Source organism: Tamandua tetradactyla, chromosome 1 (assembly GCF_023851605.1).
Source record: "Tamandua tetradactyla isolate mTamTet1 chromosome 1, mTamTet1.pri, whole genome shotgun sequence".
Classification (NCBI taxonomy): domain Eukaryota; kingdom Metazoa; phylum Chordata; class Mammalia; order Pilosa; family Myrmecophagidae; genus Tamandua; species Tamandua tetradactyla.
This window is the reverse complement of record NC_135327.1, coordinates 65,722,019-65,743,311: the sequence shown is the minus strand read 5'-3', so window position 1 is coordinate 65,743,311 and position 21,293 is coordinate 65,722,019. Positions and strand designations below refer to the sequence as shown.

Genomic DNA, 21,293 nt, shown 5'->3' with positions numbered 1-21,293 from the left:
TATCTTTATACAATCATCTTCAAGAACAAGGCTACTGGAGAACAGCTCTACAGTTTCAGGTATTTCCCTTTAGCCACTCAAATATACCATAACCTCTCAACTGTGTTTGAAATCTCTCAGCCACTGACACTTTCATTTTGTCTAATTTCTCTCTTCCCCATTTTGGTCTTGAAGATTTTCTCAGTCCCTTGATGCTGAGTCCCAGCTCATTCTAGGATTTCTGTCCCACATTGCCAGGGAGGTTTATACCCTTGAGAGTCATGCCCCACATAGAGGGTGGGGGGAGGGCAGTGAGTTTGCTTGCTGTGTTGGCTGAGAGAGAGGCCACATCTGAGCAACAAAAGAGGTTCTCTGGGGGTGACTCTTAGGCCTAATTTTTTTTACATGGGCAGGCACCGGAAATCGAACCCGGGTCCTCGGGCACAGCAGGCAAGGGTTCTTGCCTGCTGAACCACCGTGGCCCACCCAGGCCTAATTTTAAGTAGGTTTAACCTATCCTTTGTGGGGATATGTTTCATATGAATAGACCCTAAGATCGAGGGCTCGGCCTATTGATTTTGTTGTTCCCTCTGCTTGCAAAAATATCAGGAATTCTCCAAATGGGGAAGTTGAATTTTGCCCCTTTCTCATCATTTACCCACGGGGATTTTGCAAATACTTCTATAGTCACTGTTTAAATCACTCTGGGATTTATTGGGGTAGCACACTAACCTGAGCCTACAAAATCTCATGCCCTATTCAGGGTTCCATGTATTCAGTTAAACTGTCCATATAAATTAAATTAGGAAATGTACTAGTCAAAATATATATTTTGTACCAAATAAGCATTTTTCGCTTTAGTCTCACACAGAAGTTGAAATTTTAAAATATGAATGACCATCTGTTTTCAACACCCTGCAATGTTGACATTCCTTTGTTCTTCTTCATGCAAAAACATTTTTTAATTTGTACATTTAGTCACTATCATTGCACACTCTAGGCATTCCTAGATTATACCATCTCAGTCTTTATCATCTGTCTTTCCTTCTGGTTTCATATGTGCCCCCAGCCCCCCTCCTCCGTCTATCATTCTCACATTCAACTTCATTCGGTGTACTTGTATTATTGTGCTAACACTCAGGCAGTATTGTACTATCCATTTGTGAACCTTTAAAATCAGTCCTTTTGCGCAGTCTGTATCCCTTCGGCTCCAGTTACCCAATTTCTAGCCGATTTCTATCTCCTGATAACCTCTATTCTTAACTGAAATTCTCCAAGTTCACTAATTAATGTTAGTTCACAACAGTGAGACCATACAGTATTTGTCCTTTTGTTTCTAGCTAATCTCACTCAGCATAACTTCCTCAAGGTCCATCATGTTGTTGCATGCTTCCTGACTTTATTCTCTTACAACTGCATAATATTTCATCATATATATATGCCTCAGCTTGTTTGCCACTCATGTTGAAGGTCATTTGGGATGTTTCCATCTCTTGGCAATTGTAAATAATGCTGCTATAAACATTGGTATGCAAATGTCCGTTTGTGGCCTTGCCCTCATGTCCTCTGAATAAATATGTAGCAGTGGTATTGCTGGATCATATGGCAGTTCTGTACTTAGCTTCCTGAGGAACTACCATACTGCATCCACACTGGCTGTACCATTTTACATTCTCACCAACAGTGGATGAGTGTACCTGTTTCCCCACATCCTCTCCAGCACTGTTTTGTTGATAATGGCCATTCTGGTGGGTATGAGATGTTATCTCATTGTGATTTGATTTGCATTTCCCCAGTAGCCAGGGAAGTTGAGTATCTTTTATTGTGCCTTTTAGCCATTTGTATTTCCTCTTCTGAGAAGTGTCTGTTCATGTCTTTTGCCCATTTTTTAATTTGGATGTTTGTCTTTTTGTTGTTGAATTGAACAATCTCTTTATATTTTGTGAATACTAGACCCTTATCTGATATGTCATTTCCAAATATTGTCTCCCATTGTGAAGACTGCCTTTTTACTTTAATGACAAAGTTCTTTGATGCACAAAAGTGTTTAATTTTGAAGAGTTCCCATTTATCTATTTCTTTCTTCAGTGCTCATGCTTTGGGTGTAAGAGCTAGGCAGCTGCCTCCTATTGCAAGTTTTATACAATATTTCCCTATGTTTTCTTCTAAAAGTTTTATGGTCTTAGATCTAATGTTTAGGTCTTTGATCCATTTTGACTTAATTTTTGTATAGGGTGTGAGATATGGATCCTCTTTCATTCTTTTGCATGTGAATATCCAGTTCTCCAAACACCTTATATTGAAGAGACTGTTCTGTCCCAGGTGAGTTGACTTGACTGCCTTATCAAAGATCAATTGTCCATAGATGAGAGGGTCTATATCTGAACACTCTATTCAATTCCATTGGTCAGTGTATCTGTCTTTATGCCAGTACCATGCTGTTTTGACCACTGTAGCTTTGTAATATGCCTTAAAGTCAAACGGTATGAGACCTCTGACTTCATTTTTCTTTCTCAAGATATTGTTAGCTGTTTGGGGTACCCTGCCTTTCCCAAATTTGGTCATAAGTTTTTCTGTTGCTGCAAAATAAATTTTTGGAATTTTCATTGGTATTGCGTTGAATGTATAAATCAATTTAGGTAGAAATTGACATCAGTTTGTATTTAGTTTTCCGATCCATGAGCACGCTAAGCTCTTCCATTAATTTAGGTTTTCTGTGATTTACTTAGCAATTTCTTGTAGTTTTCTTTGTATAGGTCTTTTGTATCCTTAGTTAAGTTTATTTCTAAGTATTTTATTCTTTTGGTTGCAATTGTAAATGGAAATTTTTCTTGATTTCCCTCTTAGATTGCTCGTTACTAGTGTATGGAAACACTACAGATTTTTGAGTGTTGATCTTGTAACCTGCCACTTTGCTGTACTCATTTATTAGCTCTAATAGTTTTGCTGTGGATTTTTCAGGGTTTTCGACAATAGTGTCATATCATTTGCAAACAGTGACAGTTTTACGTCTTCCTTTCCAATTTTTGATGCTTTGTATTCCTTTTTCTTGTCTAATTGCTCTGGTTGGAACATCCAACACAATATTGAATAACAGTGGTGACAGTGGACATCTTTGTCTTGATCCTTATCTTAGCAGGAAAGTCAGTCTTTCCCCATTGAGGATGATATTATCTGTGGGTTTTTCATATATTCCCTTTATCATGTTGAGGAAATTCCCTTCTATTCATATCCTTTGAAGTGTTTTCAACAAGAAAGGATGTTAAATTTTGTCAAATGCGTTTTCTGCATCAATCGATAATGTCTTTATGGTTTTTCTGCTTTGATTTGTTAATATGGTGTATTTCATTAGTTGATTTTCTTATGTTGAACCAGCCTTGCATACCTGGAATAAATCCAACTTGGTCATGGTGTATAATTCTTTTAATATGCTGCTGGATTTGATTTGCAAGAATTTTGTTGAGGATTTTTGCATCTATATTCATTAGAGAGATTGGTCTGTAATTTTCTTTCTTGTAGTATCTTTGTCTGGCTTTGGTATGAGGATGATGTTGGCTTCATGGAATGAGTTAGGTAACCTTCCCTCCTCTTCAGTTTTTTTGAAGAGTTTGAGCAGAATTGGTACTAATTGTTTCTTGAATGCTTGGTAGAATTCACATATGAAGCCGTCTTGTCCTGGACTTTTCTTTTTTGGGAGCTTCTTAATGACTGATTCGATTTCTTTACTTGTGATTGGTTTGTTGAGGTCGTCTATTTCTTCTCAAGTCAGTGTTGGTTGTTCATGCCTTTCTAGGATGCTGTCCATTTCAACTACATTGTCTAGTTTATTACCATGAAGTTTTTCATAGTATCCTCTCATTACTTCCTTTATTTCTGCAGGGTCAGTGGTTATGTCTCCTCTTCCATTTCTGATCTTATTTCTTTGCATCCTCTCTCTTTGGTTTTGTCAGCCTTGCTAAGGGTCCATCAATTTTATTGATTTTTTCATATAACCAACTTCTGGTTTTGTTGATTTTCTGTTTTCTTGTTCTCAATTTCATTTATTTCTGCTCTAGTCTTCATTATTTCTTTACTTTTGCTTGCTTTGAGGTTAGTTTGCTGTTCTTTCTCTAGTTCTTCCAAGTGAACAGTGAATTCCTCGATTTTTGCTCATTCTTCTTTTTTGATATAGGCATTTAAGGCAATAAATTTCCCTTTTAGCAGTGCCTTTGCTGCGTCCCATAGATTTTGATATGTTGTGTTTTCATTTTCATTTGCCTTGAGGCATTTACTGATTTCTCTTATAATTTCTTCCTTGACCCGCTGGTTGTTTAAGAGTGTGTTGTTGAGCCTCCATGTATTTGTGAATTTTCTGGCCCTGTGCCTATTATTGATTTCAAACGTCATTCCTTTATGATCTGAGAAAGTGTTTTATATGATTTCAATCTTTTTAAATTTATTGAGACTTGTTTTGTGACCCAGCATATGGTCTTATCCTTGAAAATTATCCATGAGCATTTGAGAAAAAGGTGTATCCTGCTGCTGTAGGGTGTAATGTTCTATAAATGTCTATTAAGCCTAGTTTGTTTATTGTATTATTCAAATTCTCTGTTTCTTTATTGATCCTCCGTCTAGATGTTCTGTCCACTGATGAGAGTGGGGAATTGAAGTCTCCAGCTATTATGGTAGAGGTATCTGTTTCTCTTTTCAGTGTTTTCCTCATGTATTTTAGAGCACTCGGGCTCAGTCCATAAATATTTATGATTGTTATATCTTGTTGAATTGTTCCTTTTATTAATACATAGTGCTCCTCTTTTTCTCTTTTAATTGTTTTACATTTGAACTCTAATTTGCTGGATATTAGTATAGCTGCTCTTGCTCCTTTCTGATTGTTGTTTGCAGGACATAAGATTTTGTTGGTTTATCCAGGTTAATGTGATGGCCCAATAAATCCAAGAGTGATTTGGACAGTGAATAAAGAAGTATTTGCAAAGTCCCCTCAGGGGAATGGGAAGAAATGGGGAGAAATATTCATCTTCTCCATTTGAAGAATTTCTCATATTCTAGCAAGTAGTGGGCATGACCAAATCAATAGGCCAAGCCTTCGATCTTAGGGTTTGTCCCTATGAAACTTAGTCCTGCAAAGGATAGACTAAGCCTACTTAAAAGTAAGCCTAAGAGTTACCCCCAGAGAACCTCTTTCTTTGACTTGGGCAGGCACGAGGAATAGAATCCAGGTCTCCTGCATGGCAGGTAAGAACTCTGCCATTGTGCCACCATTGCCCGCCCCAGAGAACCACTTTTGTTGCTCAGATGTGGTCTCTCTATGCCAGCACTGCAAGTGAACTCACTGCTCTCCCCCTCTACATGGGACATGAGTCCCATGGATGAAAATCTCCCTGGCAGTGTGGGACAGAAGGCTTGGGATGAGATAGAACCAGGCATCAAGGGACTGAGAAAGCCTTCTTGACTGAAAGGGGGAAGAGAGAAATGAGAAAAGTCTCAGTGGCTGAGAGATTTGAAATAGAGTTGAGAGGTTTTCCTGGAGATTATTCTTACACATTAAATAGATATCCCCTTTTTCATTTATGGTGTATTGGAGTGGCTAGAGGGAAGTACCTGAAACTGTAGAGCTGTGTTTCAGTAGCCATGTTTCTTGAAGTTGATTGTATAATGATACAGCTTAAACAGTGTGACTGTGTGATTTTGAAAACCTGTGTCTGATGCTCCTTTTATCTAGGGTATGGACAGATAAGTAAAAAATACGGATAAAAAATAAACAAATAGTAGGAGAACAAAGGTTAAAATAAATTAGGTAAATGGAAATACTAGCTGTCAATGAGAGGGAGGGGTAAGGAGCATGGTATGTATGAGTTTTTTTTATTTTGTATTTTTCTGGTGTGACGCAAATATTCAAAATAATGATCATGATGATGAATACATACCTATGTGATGATGTGAGCCATTGATTGTATACCGTGTATGGAATGTTTGTATGTTAATAGTGTTTGTATGTTTTATTTTATCAATAAAGATATTTTAAAAATTTTCATACAGAATCAATTCCATGAAGTGCAATTGGTTGAAAGGTATATGTAGTTGTAATTTCTGTAAGTATAGCTAAATTACCCTCATTCAGTAATATGTGAAAATTCTTGGTTTTCACAAATTTGCTGATATAAAATGTTATCACACTTTTGGATTTTGTCAATTGGATAGGTGGAAAAAGGCATCTAGGTGTAGTTGGAATTTATGTTCTCTTATGAATGAGGTTAAGCATCTTTTAACATGTGCTTTTCCTTTGAACTGGTTGTATCTTTTGCCTGTTTTTATTAGGTTATTTATCTTTTTCATATGGAATTCTAGGAGCTTTTATATATTGGGGTAGCCTTCTATGATATATATTACAAATGTATTGTCCTTTTTTGTTATTTATCTTTTGGACCAATTTATACTATTTTTTTCCTTTGGAGAAGTTCTTAATTTTTATGTCACATTAATCAGTCATCTTTTTTATAATGGCTTCTGAAATTTTTGAATCAGGGTTTGAAAGTAGGCTGCATTTTTAAAAATATATTTTTATTGACAAATCTTTACGCACATACATTTCATACATGGTATACAATCGGTGGCTCACAATATCATCACATAGTTGTGTATTCATTACCATGACCATTTTTTAGAACATATGCATCACTTCAGAAAAAGAAATAAAAATAAAAAATTAAAAATTCATACATCCCATACCCCTTACCCCTATCTCTCACAGAGTACTAGTATTTCTATCAGCCCAATTTATTTTACCCTTATTCCGCCTATTAGTTATTTGTTTTTATCCATATTTTTTTGCTTATCTGTCCATACCGTGGATAAAAGGAGGATCAGACATAAAATTTTTATAATCACACAGTCATGTTGTAAAAGTTATATCTTTATACAATCGTCTTCAAGAATCAAAGCTACTGGAACAAAGCTCAACAGTTTCAGATGCTTCCCTCTTGCCACTCCAATACACCATAACCTAAAAAGGGATATAGTAGGCTGCATTTTGATAGTCCTTCTTTAATGGTAAGTTTATTTGAACCTTTGCTCCCTTGTAATCCACTAGAGCTTTTTCGTCTAAATTTAAATCATTCCCGTTTTAGTTTTTGTGGAAATATGTTCTTGCCCTCATGCAAGACCCTTCTCTGTGGAGTTTTGGGCCCTATCTCATTTGTTAATAGTGGCAACCTTACATGGTATTATTTTCATCAATTGCGATTGACCTTCCTAATGCATTTTGATCAGGTAAAGGTACCCCATAAAACAGTTACTAAAAAAATTACATCTAGAATGTGAAATTGAACAAAAGTAGAGAAATAAATCTAAGGTGGACCCTAGTGAAGGTTTTTAAAGGTTTTAATTTTAGGAAATGGCCTAGGCTGTGTAATGCCGTCTGTTCCAAATTGTTACATGTGGATAATGGTGGATTGGGATGTTTGCAGGATCCTTCTGTGCTTTAGAAACATTGTTGGCAGTTTTAAACCAGTTCCAATATTGAGTATGACTTTATTTTTAAAAAATAGGCACATGTCCTTTGAATCTATTCATGTGCAGCACCATGTGTATGTCTTCATCTTATTTATTACTTGGTTAAGGACAGTATCTATCTGCTTGGTGAGCCTTGTTTCATGTATCAGAGGGGGCCTATGTAATCAGGTTCTCATCAGCAATTCAGAGTGATGCCTCTGCCCTAAAAATAGTGTTTCATTCCAACCATTGGTGTGCCACAAGTAGTTTCTAAGATGACCTCACATTTCTGTCCCCCGTTAAGATCACTTCACCTGCCTGTTACTGTCCTTTCAGAACTTTTTGTCCACTTGGCATCTTAATCTTTTCCTCCATCACCTAACCCCTTAGTCTCTCCTAGCTGTATTTTTCCTTTTAAATTTATATTGAGAAAAATTAGATCCTGTCCTGTGAGTATAATTGAACCCTCCTGCTCTTTTTCTCTAGGATGATTCTCAACACTGATTAAAATAAACAGCCATGACATTTTTATATCTATACAAATATTATTCACTGCAAAACAGATAGGATTATATTTTATTTCTTTCTCTCTGGGTCCAGTGAGACATTCCCCCTGCATTTTGAAAGAGAATGCTATTACCATTCAATTTAATATCTCGTTTCTTATACTTCAGCTTGTTGCATATTCAAATCATGAATTTCTTTTTTAAAAATACTCTTCTTTTTAAATTAAGGTGTAATTTACATCCCATGAAATTCACCATTTAAACTGTACAATTCAGTGGTTGCAAGGTTTTTCAGCAATCACCAGTCTAATTCCAGAATATTTTCATTACCCCAAAAAGAAACTACATACCCATTAGCAATCATTCCAACTGCCTCTCTAACCCCGCCCCTGACAACCACTAATCTACCTTCTGTTTTTACAGATTTGCATATTCTAGACATCTCATATAAACAGAATCATACAGTATATGTCTTTTGTGTTTGGCTTCTTTCACTTAGCGTAATGTTCTCAAGATTCATCCATGTTATGGTATGCATCCGTACTTCATTCCTATTTATGGCTGAATTTTCTGTTCTATAGATACGTCACATTGTGTTTATCTATTCACCAGTTGATGGACCCTTGGGTTGTTTACACTTTTTGGTGATTATGAATAATGCTGCTGTGAATATTTGTATAAAAGTTTGGGTATATAGCCAGGGGTGGAGTGTTGTCCAAAGTGGCTTCACTATTTTGCATTCCTACCAACAGTTTACAAAGATTCCAGTTTCTCCACATCTCCCTGTTTTGTTTTGTTTTTTGCCTTCTTAATGGGTGTGAAGTGGTATCTCCTTGTGATTTTGGTTTGCATTTCTCAAATGACTAATGATGTTGAGCATATTTTCTTGTGAACATTGGCCATTTACATGTATTCTTTGAATTAATGTGTTTTCAAATCCTTTGCTCATTTAACTTGATTATTTGTCTTTTTATTGTTGATTGTAACAACTCCTAATATATTCTAGCTTACCATATGCATGATTTCAGAATATTTTCTCCCAATTTATGGGTTGTCTTTTTTACTTTCTCAATAGTGTCCTTTGACTGACAAAAGATTTAAATTTTGATAAAGGTCAGTTCTGGGTTTTTAGTTTAGTTTAGTTTTACTTTGCTTTTTTGGTTATTTGTGCTTTGGGTGTTCTGTATAAGAGCTAGTGCTTAATCCAAGGTCATAATGGTGTCCACCTATGTTTTCTTCCAAGCATCTTTTGGTTTTAGTTCTTACATTTAGGTCTTTGATCCATTTCGAGTTAATTTTTATGTATAGTGTGGCATGGGAGTCTGTCTTCATTCTTGTGCATGTGGCTGTTCAGTTCTACTAGCACCATTTGTTGAAGGTGCTATTCTTTCCCCTTTGAATTGTCTGGGCCCCCTTGTTGAAAATCAGTTGACCATAAATGTATAGATTAATTACTAGATTTTCTAATGGATTCCATTGGTCTATATGCCTATCTTTACACCAGTATTCCACAGGCTTGAAATTGGATAATGTGATTCTCCCGACTTGGTTCTTCTTTTTCAAGATTGTTTAGCCTACTTTGGGTCCCTTATATTTCCATATGAATTTTAGGATCAACTTGATAATTTGCAAGAAAGGCTGCTGGAATTTTGATTTGTGTTGTGTTGAATCTGTAGATCAGTTTAGAGAGTATTGCCATCTTAACATTGTCTTCCAGTCTGTGACCATAGCATATCTGCATTTATTTAGGTCTTCTTTAATTCCTTTCAGCCTGTTTTTTTTTATTATATTTTTATTGATAAATCTTCACACATGGTCCATACATGGTGTATAGTCAATGGCTCACAATAGCATCACAGTTGTGTATTCATCACCATGATCATTTTTAGAACATTTGCATCATGCCAGTAAAAGAAATAAAAAGGAAAAAAAAAGAACTTATACATCCGACACCCTTTATCCCTCCCTCTCACTGACCACTAGTATTTCCATCTACCCAAATCATTTTGTCCTTGTAATAGTTTGCTAGTTGCTGGAATGCAATATACCAGAAATGGAATGGCTTTTAAAAAGGGGAATTTAATAAGTTGTTAGTTTACAGTTCTAAGACTGAGAGAATGTACCAATTAAAACAAGTCTGTAGAAGTGTCCAATCAAAGGCATCCAGAGAAAGATACCTTGGTTCAAGAAGGCTGACGAAGTTCAGGGTTTCTCTCTCAAATGAGAAGGCACATGGTGAACACAGTCAGGGCTTCTCTCTCAGCTGGAAGGGCACATGGCAAACATGGTGTCAGCTGCTAGTTTTGTCTCCTGGCTTCCTGTTGCATGAAGCTCCCCTGGAGGCATTTTCCTTCTTCATCTCCAGAGGTCACTGGTTTATAACTCTGCTTCATGGTGCTGCAGCATTCTCTGCTCTCTCTGAATCTCTTTCATTCTCCAAAATGTTTCTTCTTTTATAGGACTCCAGAAACTTATCAAGATCCTCCCATGGGTGGAGACATGTTGTCACCTAATCCAGTTTAACAACCACTGTTGATTAAATCACATCCCCAGGGAGATAATCTATTAACAGTTCCAAACATACAGCATTGAATAGGGATTAGAAGAAACTGCTGCCTTTACAAAATGGGATTAGGATTAAAACATGGCTTTTCTAGGGTACGTACATCATTTCAAACCAGCACAGTCCTTTATCCTGCTATTATTTGTTTATTTATCCTTTTTTTTAAAAAAAAAAAAACCTCATCTGTGCATACATGCATAAAAAGAGCATCAGACCCAAGGTTTTCACAATCACACAGTTACATTGTAAAAGCTGTATTATTACACAGTCATCTTCAAGAATCAAGTCTACTGGAACACACTCAGCAGTTTCAGGTACTTCCCTCCAGCCACTCCAATACACCATAAACTAAAAAGGGTTATCTATGTGATGCATAAAAGAATAACCTCCCGAATAACCTCTCGATTCTGTTTGAAATCTCTCACCCATTTCTCTCACACTCATTTCTCTCTTTCCCCCTTTTCAGCCCTGTATAATAGTTTTCAATGTACAAATTTTCCCCTCTTTTGTTAAACTTATTCCTTAGTCTTTTATTTTTTTATATGCTAAATGGAATTATTTGCTTAATATTATTATTATTCATTGCTGGTCTTTAGATAAACAATTTGTTTTTGTGTGTTAATCTTTTGAACTCATTTATTAGCTTTGATAACATTTAGTGAATTGTGTTTATCTATTCACCAGTTGATGGACCCTTGGGTTGTTTAGAATTTCTGTATACAATTTCTATATACAGGATTATGTTATCTACATATAGAGATAGTGTTACTTTTTACATTGTAAATTTGTGTGTCCTCTGTTTTCTTTGTTGTTTAATTGGCCTGGCCAGAACATTTAGTATAGTATTCAATTAGAAGTGGCAAGAGTGAGTATCTGTCTTGTTTCCTAATCTTAAGGACAAAGCTTTCAGTGTGATGGTTTTTGGTAGATGCTCTTTATCAGATTGAGAAAATTTCCTTCTATTCCTAGTTTGTTGAATGTGTTTATTATGCATGCTTGTTGGATGTGGTCAAATGTTTTTTCCTCATCTCTTGAGATGTTTTTTTTCCCCATTATTCTGTTAATACGGTATAATACGTTGATTGGTTTTTGTGTTGAAAAACCTTATCTTCCTAATAAAATTGGCTTGGTGATGATGTATAAACCTTTTTATAATCTGCTAAATTTGGTTTGCTAATATGTTATTTTGTTTGTTTTCTTTTTTATTAATTTTTACATTTTTTAATATACCAAAAAACACCAAACGCAAACATTCTTAACATTTGATCATTCCGTTCTACATATATAATCAGTAATTCACAATATCATCACATAGTTGCATATTCATCATCATGATCATTTCTTGGAACATTTGCATCTATTCAAAAAAGAAATAAAAAGAAAACAGAAAAAAATTCATTCATACCATACCCTTACCCCTCCCTTTCATTGATCACTAGCATTTCAATCTAGATTTATTTTAACATGTGTTCCCCCTATTATTCATCTTTATTCCATATGTTTTACTTGTTTATTGATGAGGTAGATAAAAGGAGCGTCAGACACAAGGTTTTCACAATCACACAGTCACATCGTGAATGCTGTATCATATACAATCATCTTCAAGAAACATGGCTACTGGAACACAGCTGTACATTTTCAGGCAGTTTCCTCCAGCCTCTCTGTTACACCTTAACTAAAAAGGTGATATCTATTTAATGCGTAACAATAACCTCCAGGATAACCTCTTGACTCTGTTTGGAATCTTTCAGCTATTGACACTTTATTTTGTCTCATTTCGCTCTCCCGCCTTTTGGTCAAGAAGGTTTTCTCAATCCCCTGATGCTGAGTCTCAGCTCATTCTAGGGATTTTCTCAATCCCTTGATGCTGAGTCTCAACTCATTCTAGGATTTCTGTCCCACGTTGCCAGGAAGGCTGTCCCACACCCCTGGGAGTCATGTCCCACATAGAGTGGGGGAGAGTGGTGAGTTTGCTTGTTGTGTTGGCTGGAGAGAGAGGCCATATCTGAGCAACAAAAGAGGTTCTCTTGGGGGTGACTCTTAGGCCTTACTTTAACTAGGCTTGACCTATCCTTTGTGGGGTTAAGTTTCATATGAACAAACCCCGAGATTGAGGGTTCAGCCTATAGCTTTAGTTGTCGGCACTGCTTGTGAGAAAGTCAAGAATTCAACTTGGGGAAGTTGAATTTTCCCCCTTTCTCACCATTCCCCAAAGGGGACTTTGCAAATACTTTTTTATTCACTGTTCAAATCACTCTGGAATTTATTGGGGCATCACTCTGGACAAACCAACAAAATCTCATGCCATACTCAAGGTTCCATGTACTTATGGTGTTCAATTAAGCCGTCTACATAAGTTATATTAGGAAATGCACTAGTCAAAATATAAATTTTGTACCAAATAAACATTTTTTGCTTTAGTCTCACACATAAGTTAAAAATTTTAAATATTAATTGCTGTCTATTTTCAGCACCCTGCAGTAATAACATTCCTTTGTTCTTCCTCATGCAAAAACATTTTTTAAATTTGTACCTTTTGTCACTATCATTATACACTCTAGGCATTCCTAGATTATTCCATCTCTGTCTTTATTGTCTTTCTTTCTGGTTTCATTTATGCCCCCAACCCTCCTCCTTCTATCATTCTCACATTCAGCTTCATTCGCTGTTTTAACATAATTGTATTACAGTTAGGTAGTATTCCACTGTCCATTTCTGAGTTTTTATATTTAGTCCTGTTGCACAATCTGTATCCCTTCAGCTCCAATTACCAAATTTCTTACCCTATTTCTATCTCCTGATGGTCTATCTCTGTTACCAATGAAATTCTCCAAGTTTATTCACTAATGTATCGGTGAGACCATACATTGTTTGTCCTTTTGTTTCTGGCTAATCTCACTCAGCATAATGTCCTTAAGGTCCATCCATATTATTACATACTTCAAAACTATATTCTGTTTTACAGCTGCATAATATTCCATCATATGTATATACCAAGGCTTGTTTAGCCATGCATCTGTTGATGGACATTTTGGCTGGTTCCATCTCTTCGCAATTATAAATAATGCTGCTATAAACATTGGTGTGCAAATGTCCGTTTGTGTCTTTGCTCCCATGTCCTCTGAGTAGATACCTAGCAATGGTATTGCTGGGTCATATGGCAATTCTGTATTTAGCTTTTTGAGGAACCGCTAAACTGCCTTCCACAGTGGTTGTACCATTTGACATTCCTAGCAACAGGGGATAAGTGTGCCTCTTTCTCCACATCTCTTCCAGCACTTGTTGTTTTCTGTTTTATTGATAACGGCCATTCTGGTGGGTGTGAGATGATATCTCATTGTGGTTTTGATTTGCATTTCTCTAATGGCCAGGGAAGTTGAGCATCTCTTCATGTGCCTTTTGGCCATTTGTATTTTCTCTTCTGAGAAGTGTCTGTTCAAATGTTTTGCCCATTTTGTAATTGGGTTGGCTGTCTTTTTGTTGTTGAGTTGAACAATCTCTTTATAAATTCAGGATGCTAGACCTTTATCTAATATATTGTTTCCAAATATTGTTTCCCATTGTGTAGGCTGTCTTTTTACTTTCTTGACAAAGTTCTTTGATGCATAAAAGTGTTTAATTTTGAGGAGTTCCCATTTATTTATTTTTCTTCAACACTCTTGCTTTGGGTGTAAGGCGGTCAGGGAAACCACTTCCTAGTATAAGATTTATAAGATATTTCCCTACATTTTCTTCTAACAGTTTTATGGTCTTAGATCTAATATTTAGGTCTTTGATCCATTTTGAGTTAATTTTTGTATAGGGTGTGGGGTATGGGTCCTCTTTATTCTTTTGCATGTGGATATCCAGTTCTCTAGGCACCATTTATTGAAGAGACTGTTCTGTCCCAGATGAGTTGGCTTGACTGCCTTATCAAAGATCAGTTGTCCATAGATGAGAGGGTCTATATCTGAACACACTATTCTATTCCATTGGTCAGTATATCTATCTTTATGCCAGTACCATGCTGTTTTGACCACTGTGGCTTCATAATATACCTTAAAGTCAGGTAGTGTGAGACCGCCGACTTCATTTTTTTTTCTCAGGATACTTTTAGCTATTCAGGGCACCCTGCCCTACCAGGTAAATTTGGTTAATTCGTTTTTCTATTTCTGAGAAGTAAGTTGTTGGGATTTTAATTGGTATTGCATTGAATCTGTAAATCAATTTAGGTAGAATTGACATCTTAACTATATTTAGTCTTCCAATCCATGAACATGGTATACCCTTCCATCTAGTAGGTCTTCTGTGATATTTTTTAACAATTTATTGTAGTTTTCTTTGTATAGGTCTTTTGTCTCTTTAGTTGAATTTATTCCTAAATATTTTATTCTTTTGGTTGCAATTGTAAATGGAGGATGACTCTGAGGTCTCAAAATCAAATGGAGTTTGCCCTGCTGAGTTTTAGACTTGCTCGGGACCTGTGGCACCTTATTTTTTTTTAGGTTTTCCATGAATTTATTGCAAAAAGTTGTGCAAACTACTAAACCTAATAAGCTGTAAAACAAACTTGAAAGGACCCAGCTAAGCTTAAACACAATAATAGATGTTCAGTGTCTTAGCCTTTAGCTTTCTTCACCAGTTTGTCTTCTGTCAATCAAGGTCACTCCCCATGATTCAGTTCAGTGAGTGCTGGGGGAGGAAGAATTGTGAAGACTCGGTCTTGTGACTGATCACGCTGGCCGAGCTGGCTGAGGTCCCCTGTACCTTTAGGATCATGCTACTTACTCAATGGTAATTTTATGAGTCAGTGTTGAAAATGTTTAATGCCATAATTTTTAAGTTTGTACTTAGAGGTAAGTTATCTAGCTTCTTAATGATATGGAGAAAATTAAAAGCAGCATGAACAGAAAGGATTTAAACATTATTACCTGCTTATAAATAGAGTATCCTTTTCCTCACATCTATTTGGGTAAAGTATAATATCGAGCAATCTTAGAACCTTATATTGCAGTAAGTAAAAAAAAAAAATGATACCATATTCCTACAAGTGTAACTTTAAATTTCTTTCAGTAGTCTATTGGAGGTCCAAAAAGCATGTATCTAAACAAAATAATACAGGCTAAGCACTATGTTGCCTATAAAAGCTAAAGAAACAAAATGCAGCATATTCAGGTTCTTCTTCTTGCGGTACCTATATAATTGTTTTTTAATTTTGAATGAATTTCAAAGAATATCACAATGATTAGTTGTAGAATAGATTTCAGGATTGTATGGGTTACAATTCCACAATTTTAGGTTTTTTTCTCCTCACTGCCCTAAGATACTGGAGACTAAAAGAAATTATCAGTATGATTTAGTAGTCATACTTGTTTGTTAAACCCTACCTTCTCTGTATAACTCCGTCATCACCTTTCATCTTTATCCCTCTCTTTAAGGGTATATGGACTATGCCTATTCTACCTTTTTCATGTTGGAAGGGCTATCAGTAATAAGGGGTAGGGAGATCAGACTAACTGATGTTCTGGACAGGCTGGCCCCTCCAGGTTTCAGGACTTATCTGGTCCAGGGACCCATCTGGAGGTGGTAGGTTTCTGGAAAGTTTCCCTAGTGCATGGAACCTTTGTAGACTCTTGTATATTGCCCTAGGTGTTCTTTAGGATTGGCTGGAATAGTTTTGGTTGGAGATTGGCAAGTTATGATAGGTAGCAATGTCTAATTGAAGTTTGTCTAAGAGCAACCTCCAGAGTAGCCTCTCAACTCTATTTGAAATCTTTCAGCCTCTAATACCTTATTTGTTACACTTCTTTCCACCCTTTTGGTCAGGATGGCATTATTGATCCCAGGGCCTGGCTCATCCCTGGGAGTCATTTCCCACACGGCCAGGGAGACTTTCACCCCTGGATGTCATGTCCCATATGGTGGGGAGGGCAGTGATTTCACTTGTAGAGTTGGGTTTAGAGAGAGAGTGAAGCCACAAATGAGCAACGAAAGAGGTCCTCCAGTGGTGACTCTTAGGTACACCTATAGATAGGCTAAGCTTTTCCACTACATATATAAGCTTCACAAAAGCAAACCTCAAGATTAAAGGCTTGGCTTATTGATTTGGATGTCCCTAATTTTTGACACAGTATCAGGGGTTTCTCCAGTGGTAAAGTTTAATAGTTCCATATTTTTCCTCCTATCCCTCAAGTAGCTTTTCCAATCCTTTTTGATTAATATATTCTGGGATATATCCTGGCATTTCATTAAGCTATACAGGATTAAAGGCCCTCATTTTTTATTCTGGGCTCCCTGTGTTTTTGATTGTTTAAATGAGCTATCTAGACAGGTTGAGTTAGATTATGTTCTACAGAAAATTTAGTTTCTGGACAAAATAAACCATTCGTCCTTTGATCTCAAAGAACAGGTGAGGTTCTAAAATATAGACAAATCTTCCTTATCCCTATATTCGGAATTACCTTAATCCTGACCTGATTCCCTTTGTTTTTATCTCTGAATACCAGGTTATACATAAATAAAACAGCCTCTCGAAATCTAGAAATAATGATTACCATTCCGGACAAAATTTGACTGCTACGAGAGCTTACAATCTAGGCCCCTGTTTTCTTATAAGCATTTTCTAAATGAGGCCATACAATAATTGCACTTTTGTTTCTGGCTTATTTTGCTTCCCCAAATGTCCCACAAATTTATTCACAGTGTTGCATGCCTCACGACTTTGTTCCTTTTTGTAGCAGCACAGTGTTAGATTGTAATATACACCATCATTTGCCAGTCTACTTCTCAGTCAGTGCATCCTTAAGCCACCTGTATTTATTAGTCATCATGTATCATGTCCAAAGTCCATAGTCCATCAAAACTCTCAAGTTTAGATAATTTCATTTTTCCCAAGAGAAAGACAACCAATAAACACACCCTCACCAAACAGGAAGTCTAAACCCCCCTTTAACTCTTGTCTCTCCCCCCATTATTTTTTTTCTCTTCCTTTCTTTTTTTTTTAAACTTTTTAAAATTAATTAATTTATTAAACATAACAACATACAAACATAAATGTTCTTGCCATATGATCACTCCATTCTTGGTATATAATCAATAACTCACAATATCATCACATAGTTGTATATTCATCATCATGATAATTTCTTAGAACATTTGCATCAATTCAGACAAAGAAATAAAAAGAAAACAGAAAAGAATTCATGCATACCATACCCCTTACACCTCCCTTTCATTGATCATGAGCATTTCAATCTACTAAATTTATTTTAACATTTGTTCCCCCTATTATTTATTTATTTTTAATCCATATGTTTTACTCGTCTGTCAATAAGGTAGATAAAAGAAGTATCAGACACAGGTTTTCACAGTCACATTGCAAAAGCTACATCATTATGCAATCGTCTTCAAGAAACATGACTACTGGAATACAGCTCTACACTTTCAGGCAGTTCCCTCCAGCCTCTCCATTACACCTTAACTAAAAAGGTGATATCTATATAATGCATAAGAATAACCTCCAGGATAACCTCTCGACACTGTTTGGAATCTCTCAGCCATTGACACTTTATTTTATCTCATTTTGTTCTTCCCCCTTTTGGTCGAGAAGGTTTTCTCAATCCCTTGATGCTGAGTCCCAGCTTATTCTAGGATTTCTGTCCCACGTTGCCAGGAATGCCTACACCCCTGGGAGTCAATTCCCACAGGGGAGGGCAGTGACTGTGTTTGTCATGTTAACTGAGAGAGAGAGCCCACATCTGAGCAACAAAAGAGGTTCTCGGGGTGACTCTTAGGCCTCATATTAAGTAAGCTTAGCCTATCCTTTGCAGGTTAAGTTTCATATGAACAAACCCCAAAATTGGGGACTTGGCCTGTTGCTTTGGTTGTCCCCACTGCTTCTGAGAATATCAAGAATTCTCTACTTTCTCCCCCTGTCATTTACTGCTGGTATTGCTGTGGTACTACTGATGTTTTCCTGTTAAACATATCTGTAGCATGCAATAGTAGTTTTCCCCCTGTACCCTAAACTTAAACACTCTTTGTACAAGAATCATACCTTTTGAAGTAGTTCTTGCAAGAACTTATTTATATTTCTGTTGTTAATCAGTGAGACCCACAGGTCTATACAACCCGTTTCAATCATGTTTACCTTCAATATGGTACTATTACTTATAGACCCACTAGAGAAATGCCTTCACTTTTATCTATTCACTTATATTTGAGTTCAACTTCTTTAGCTAACTGTTCACCCATCTCTAGCTTCTACCTATCTCTAAATCTTCTATTTATTTATTTATTTATTTTTAGCATATAATTTTATTTAAGGCTTTTAATATTACTAAATTGACAGGGAGTTTATACCAAAGTAAAGTTGACATGGATTATAGTAAAATCACACCCTAACTTAAGGGATGTCCTATAAACTTTTCTGCCCTTCTCCCCGCTTATACGTGTAGTTTGCTGTAGGAGTAAATCTTCTATTTTTTATAGTATAAGCCCCTGATTTTACCTTTATCATGGTCATAAAAGTGGAGTCATACAGTATTTATCCTTTCATGCCTAGCTTATTTCACTCGGCATTATGTTAAGGCTCATTTATCTTGTCATGTGCTTTAGGATGTCATTTCGTCTTACTGCTGCATAATATTCCATCATATACCACATTTTGCTAATGCACTTATCTGTTGATGGACTAGGATTGTTTTCATCTTTCAGTGATTTTGAATAATTGCTGCTGTGAACATTGGTGTGCCAATGTCTGTCTGTGTCACTGCTTTCAGCTCTACCAAGTAGTGCTATTGCCAGGTCATAGGGCAACTCGATATTTAGTTTTCTAAGGAACAGCCAAACTGTCTTCCATAGTGTCTGTACCATTATACATTCCCTCCAGCAGTAGATAAGTGTCCCAATTTCTCCACATCCTCTCCAACATTTGTAGTTTCCTGTTTGTTTAATAGCACCCATTCTTATAGGTGTGAGGAGCTTTTCCCATGAATTTGATCCCTTCTGGAAGTAGAATCTTTGAAGATACTATTAGTGAAGATGATGCCAGACTCAATTAGGGTGGGCCCTAATCAACTATGACTAGTATCCTTATAAGGAGAGGATATTGGACATAGGTGGAGACAGAGGGGAATGCTATATGCCAGATTGCTAGCAAACCAGAAACAGGGAAGAGGCAAGCAAGGATTCTTCCCCACAAACTGTGGACTTGTAACCTCCAGAACTGTGAGACAAATTCCTGTTGTTTAAACCACCTGGTCTGTGGTACTTGGTTACAGCACTGCTTGCAAACTATGATACTTTCCACTGTTGAGAAATAAGTCACACCTAATTGAAGAAGAGAAAAAGTTTTGGAAGAAAGCTGATGGTTTCCAGCTCAGCACCTTACTTTATCAGTTATGTATGTTGAAAAAGACTTTATAGTGGTTTACTTAAAGCTGATAATTATTTGCAGATTGCTTTCAATGCAAATTAAGTTGGTTGATCTTAGTAGGAATGCTTCATGATTCCTGATAAGAGTATTCTTTTGTTGTTCTTGCAGTGTAGAATCAGGAAATTTGGAAGTCATTGTTCCCCTTCCCATCGTGTAGCACATTGGTTGTGCCCTCACAAGGTGATGTGCTGTTCTCCTATTGTGTTCTCAGGTCTCAGTGGACCTTGGCAGTGGCTCCATCCGTGTGGCTGTGCTAGAGGAAAATGGGGAACGCGTCCTCATGGAAGGGAAGTTCACTCATAAGATCAACACTGAGAGTTCTCTCTGGAGCCTGGAGCCTGGGAAATGTGTTTTGGTAAGTGGGGTTTATGTCCTGTTTGGGCATCTATATAGAGAGCTTCCAGATAGGTTTTCGAACATACTCTGATGCTGTTTTGACCAAGGAGCCATTTCATCCTCAAGCAGTAATATCATGAATTCTGGCAATTAGTAGCAAATAGATTTCTTCTTCAGCATGTTACATACAGCATGGCGTATACCTTCTTGGACCTTCCAGTCACTCTTAATTCTTGCATTTACAGCCATTGCACTTTGGTGTCCTGCCTCCTGCATTATTTGAATAGAAGGTGCCCAAGTCTAGTGCTTCTCATTGTTTTCTAGAGATTATCAGAGTCAAAACTTTTCTGCCATAAGCCCAGAGAGTAGAATGTCATTGTGCACCATAATGACCACAAAAGATTCCCCAGTTATTCCCAAGAGCATGGGAATGGAGAAGCAAGGCATTTTTTTGTCCCCTCTATTACAGCAGACTTTATCTTGTTCTCTCCCAGGAGTGCCTCTCCATGGGCTTGTGATCACATTAGGGCAAAAATACTAAGTTAAGAAAAGAATAAGAGGCAGGTTGAATTTTCTCAGGTGCCAGTCTGGAGGATGCAGAGTTTAAAATTTCAAACAAACAGGCTTTTTTGATAAAGTGGTCCTCCTCTCCTAGCCAGTGGCTAAACATAGCTAGGAGTTTGGGACAGTCATATTAAAGTGTGAGTCCAGTCATAGCTGAGGTGTTACCACTTAATATAATTTTTTCAAAAATTGGGCCGAATATACCTACCAGGTATATTGGTGGCTCAGTTTTCTCCCCATAGAGCTGTTGAACACTGTTAGTGGGTCATAACCCCACTCTGACCCCCACTTGGAGGCTTAATACAGAAAAAATTGAGGCTCAACATGTTTCAGATAGACTCGTGGCCTCTTTCTTCCTGTGTTGGTTCTTAACTAGGCACATGATGAAAGTGATAAAGATGAAAAGAAAAAAGTCTTCGGACAAAATGCTTCTAAATTTTAT

At 36.8% G+C, this 21,293-nt stretch overlaps 1 protein-coding gene across 3 annotated transcripts in view; it reads left to right on the top strand.

The window, feature by feature from the left end:
- Positions 1 to 21,293, top strand: part of NUDCD3 (NudC domain containing 3) — a 238,738-nt gene that overhangs the window by 173,278 nt on the left and 44,167 nt on the right. For all 3 annotated transcript variants that reach the window (XM_077118267.1, XM_077118262.1, XM_077118253.1), the window contains exon 4: positions 20,163 to 20,306. In XM_077118267.1, coding sequence (XP_076974382.1) covers positions 20,163 to 20,306 — 144 coding nt within the window. The remainder of the gene's footprint in view (positions 1 to 20,162; positions 20,307 to 21,293) is intronic.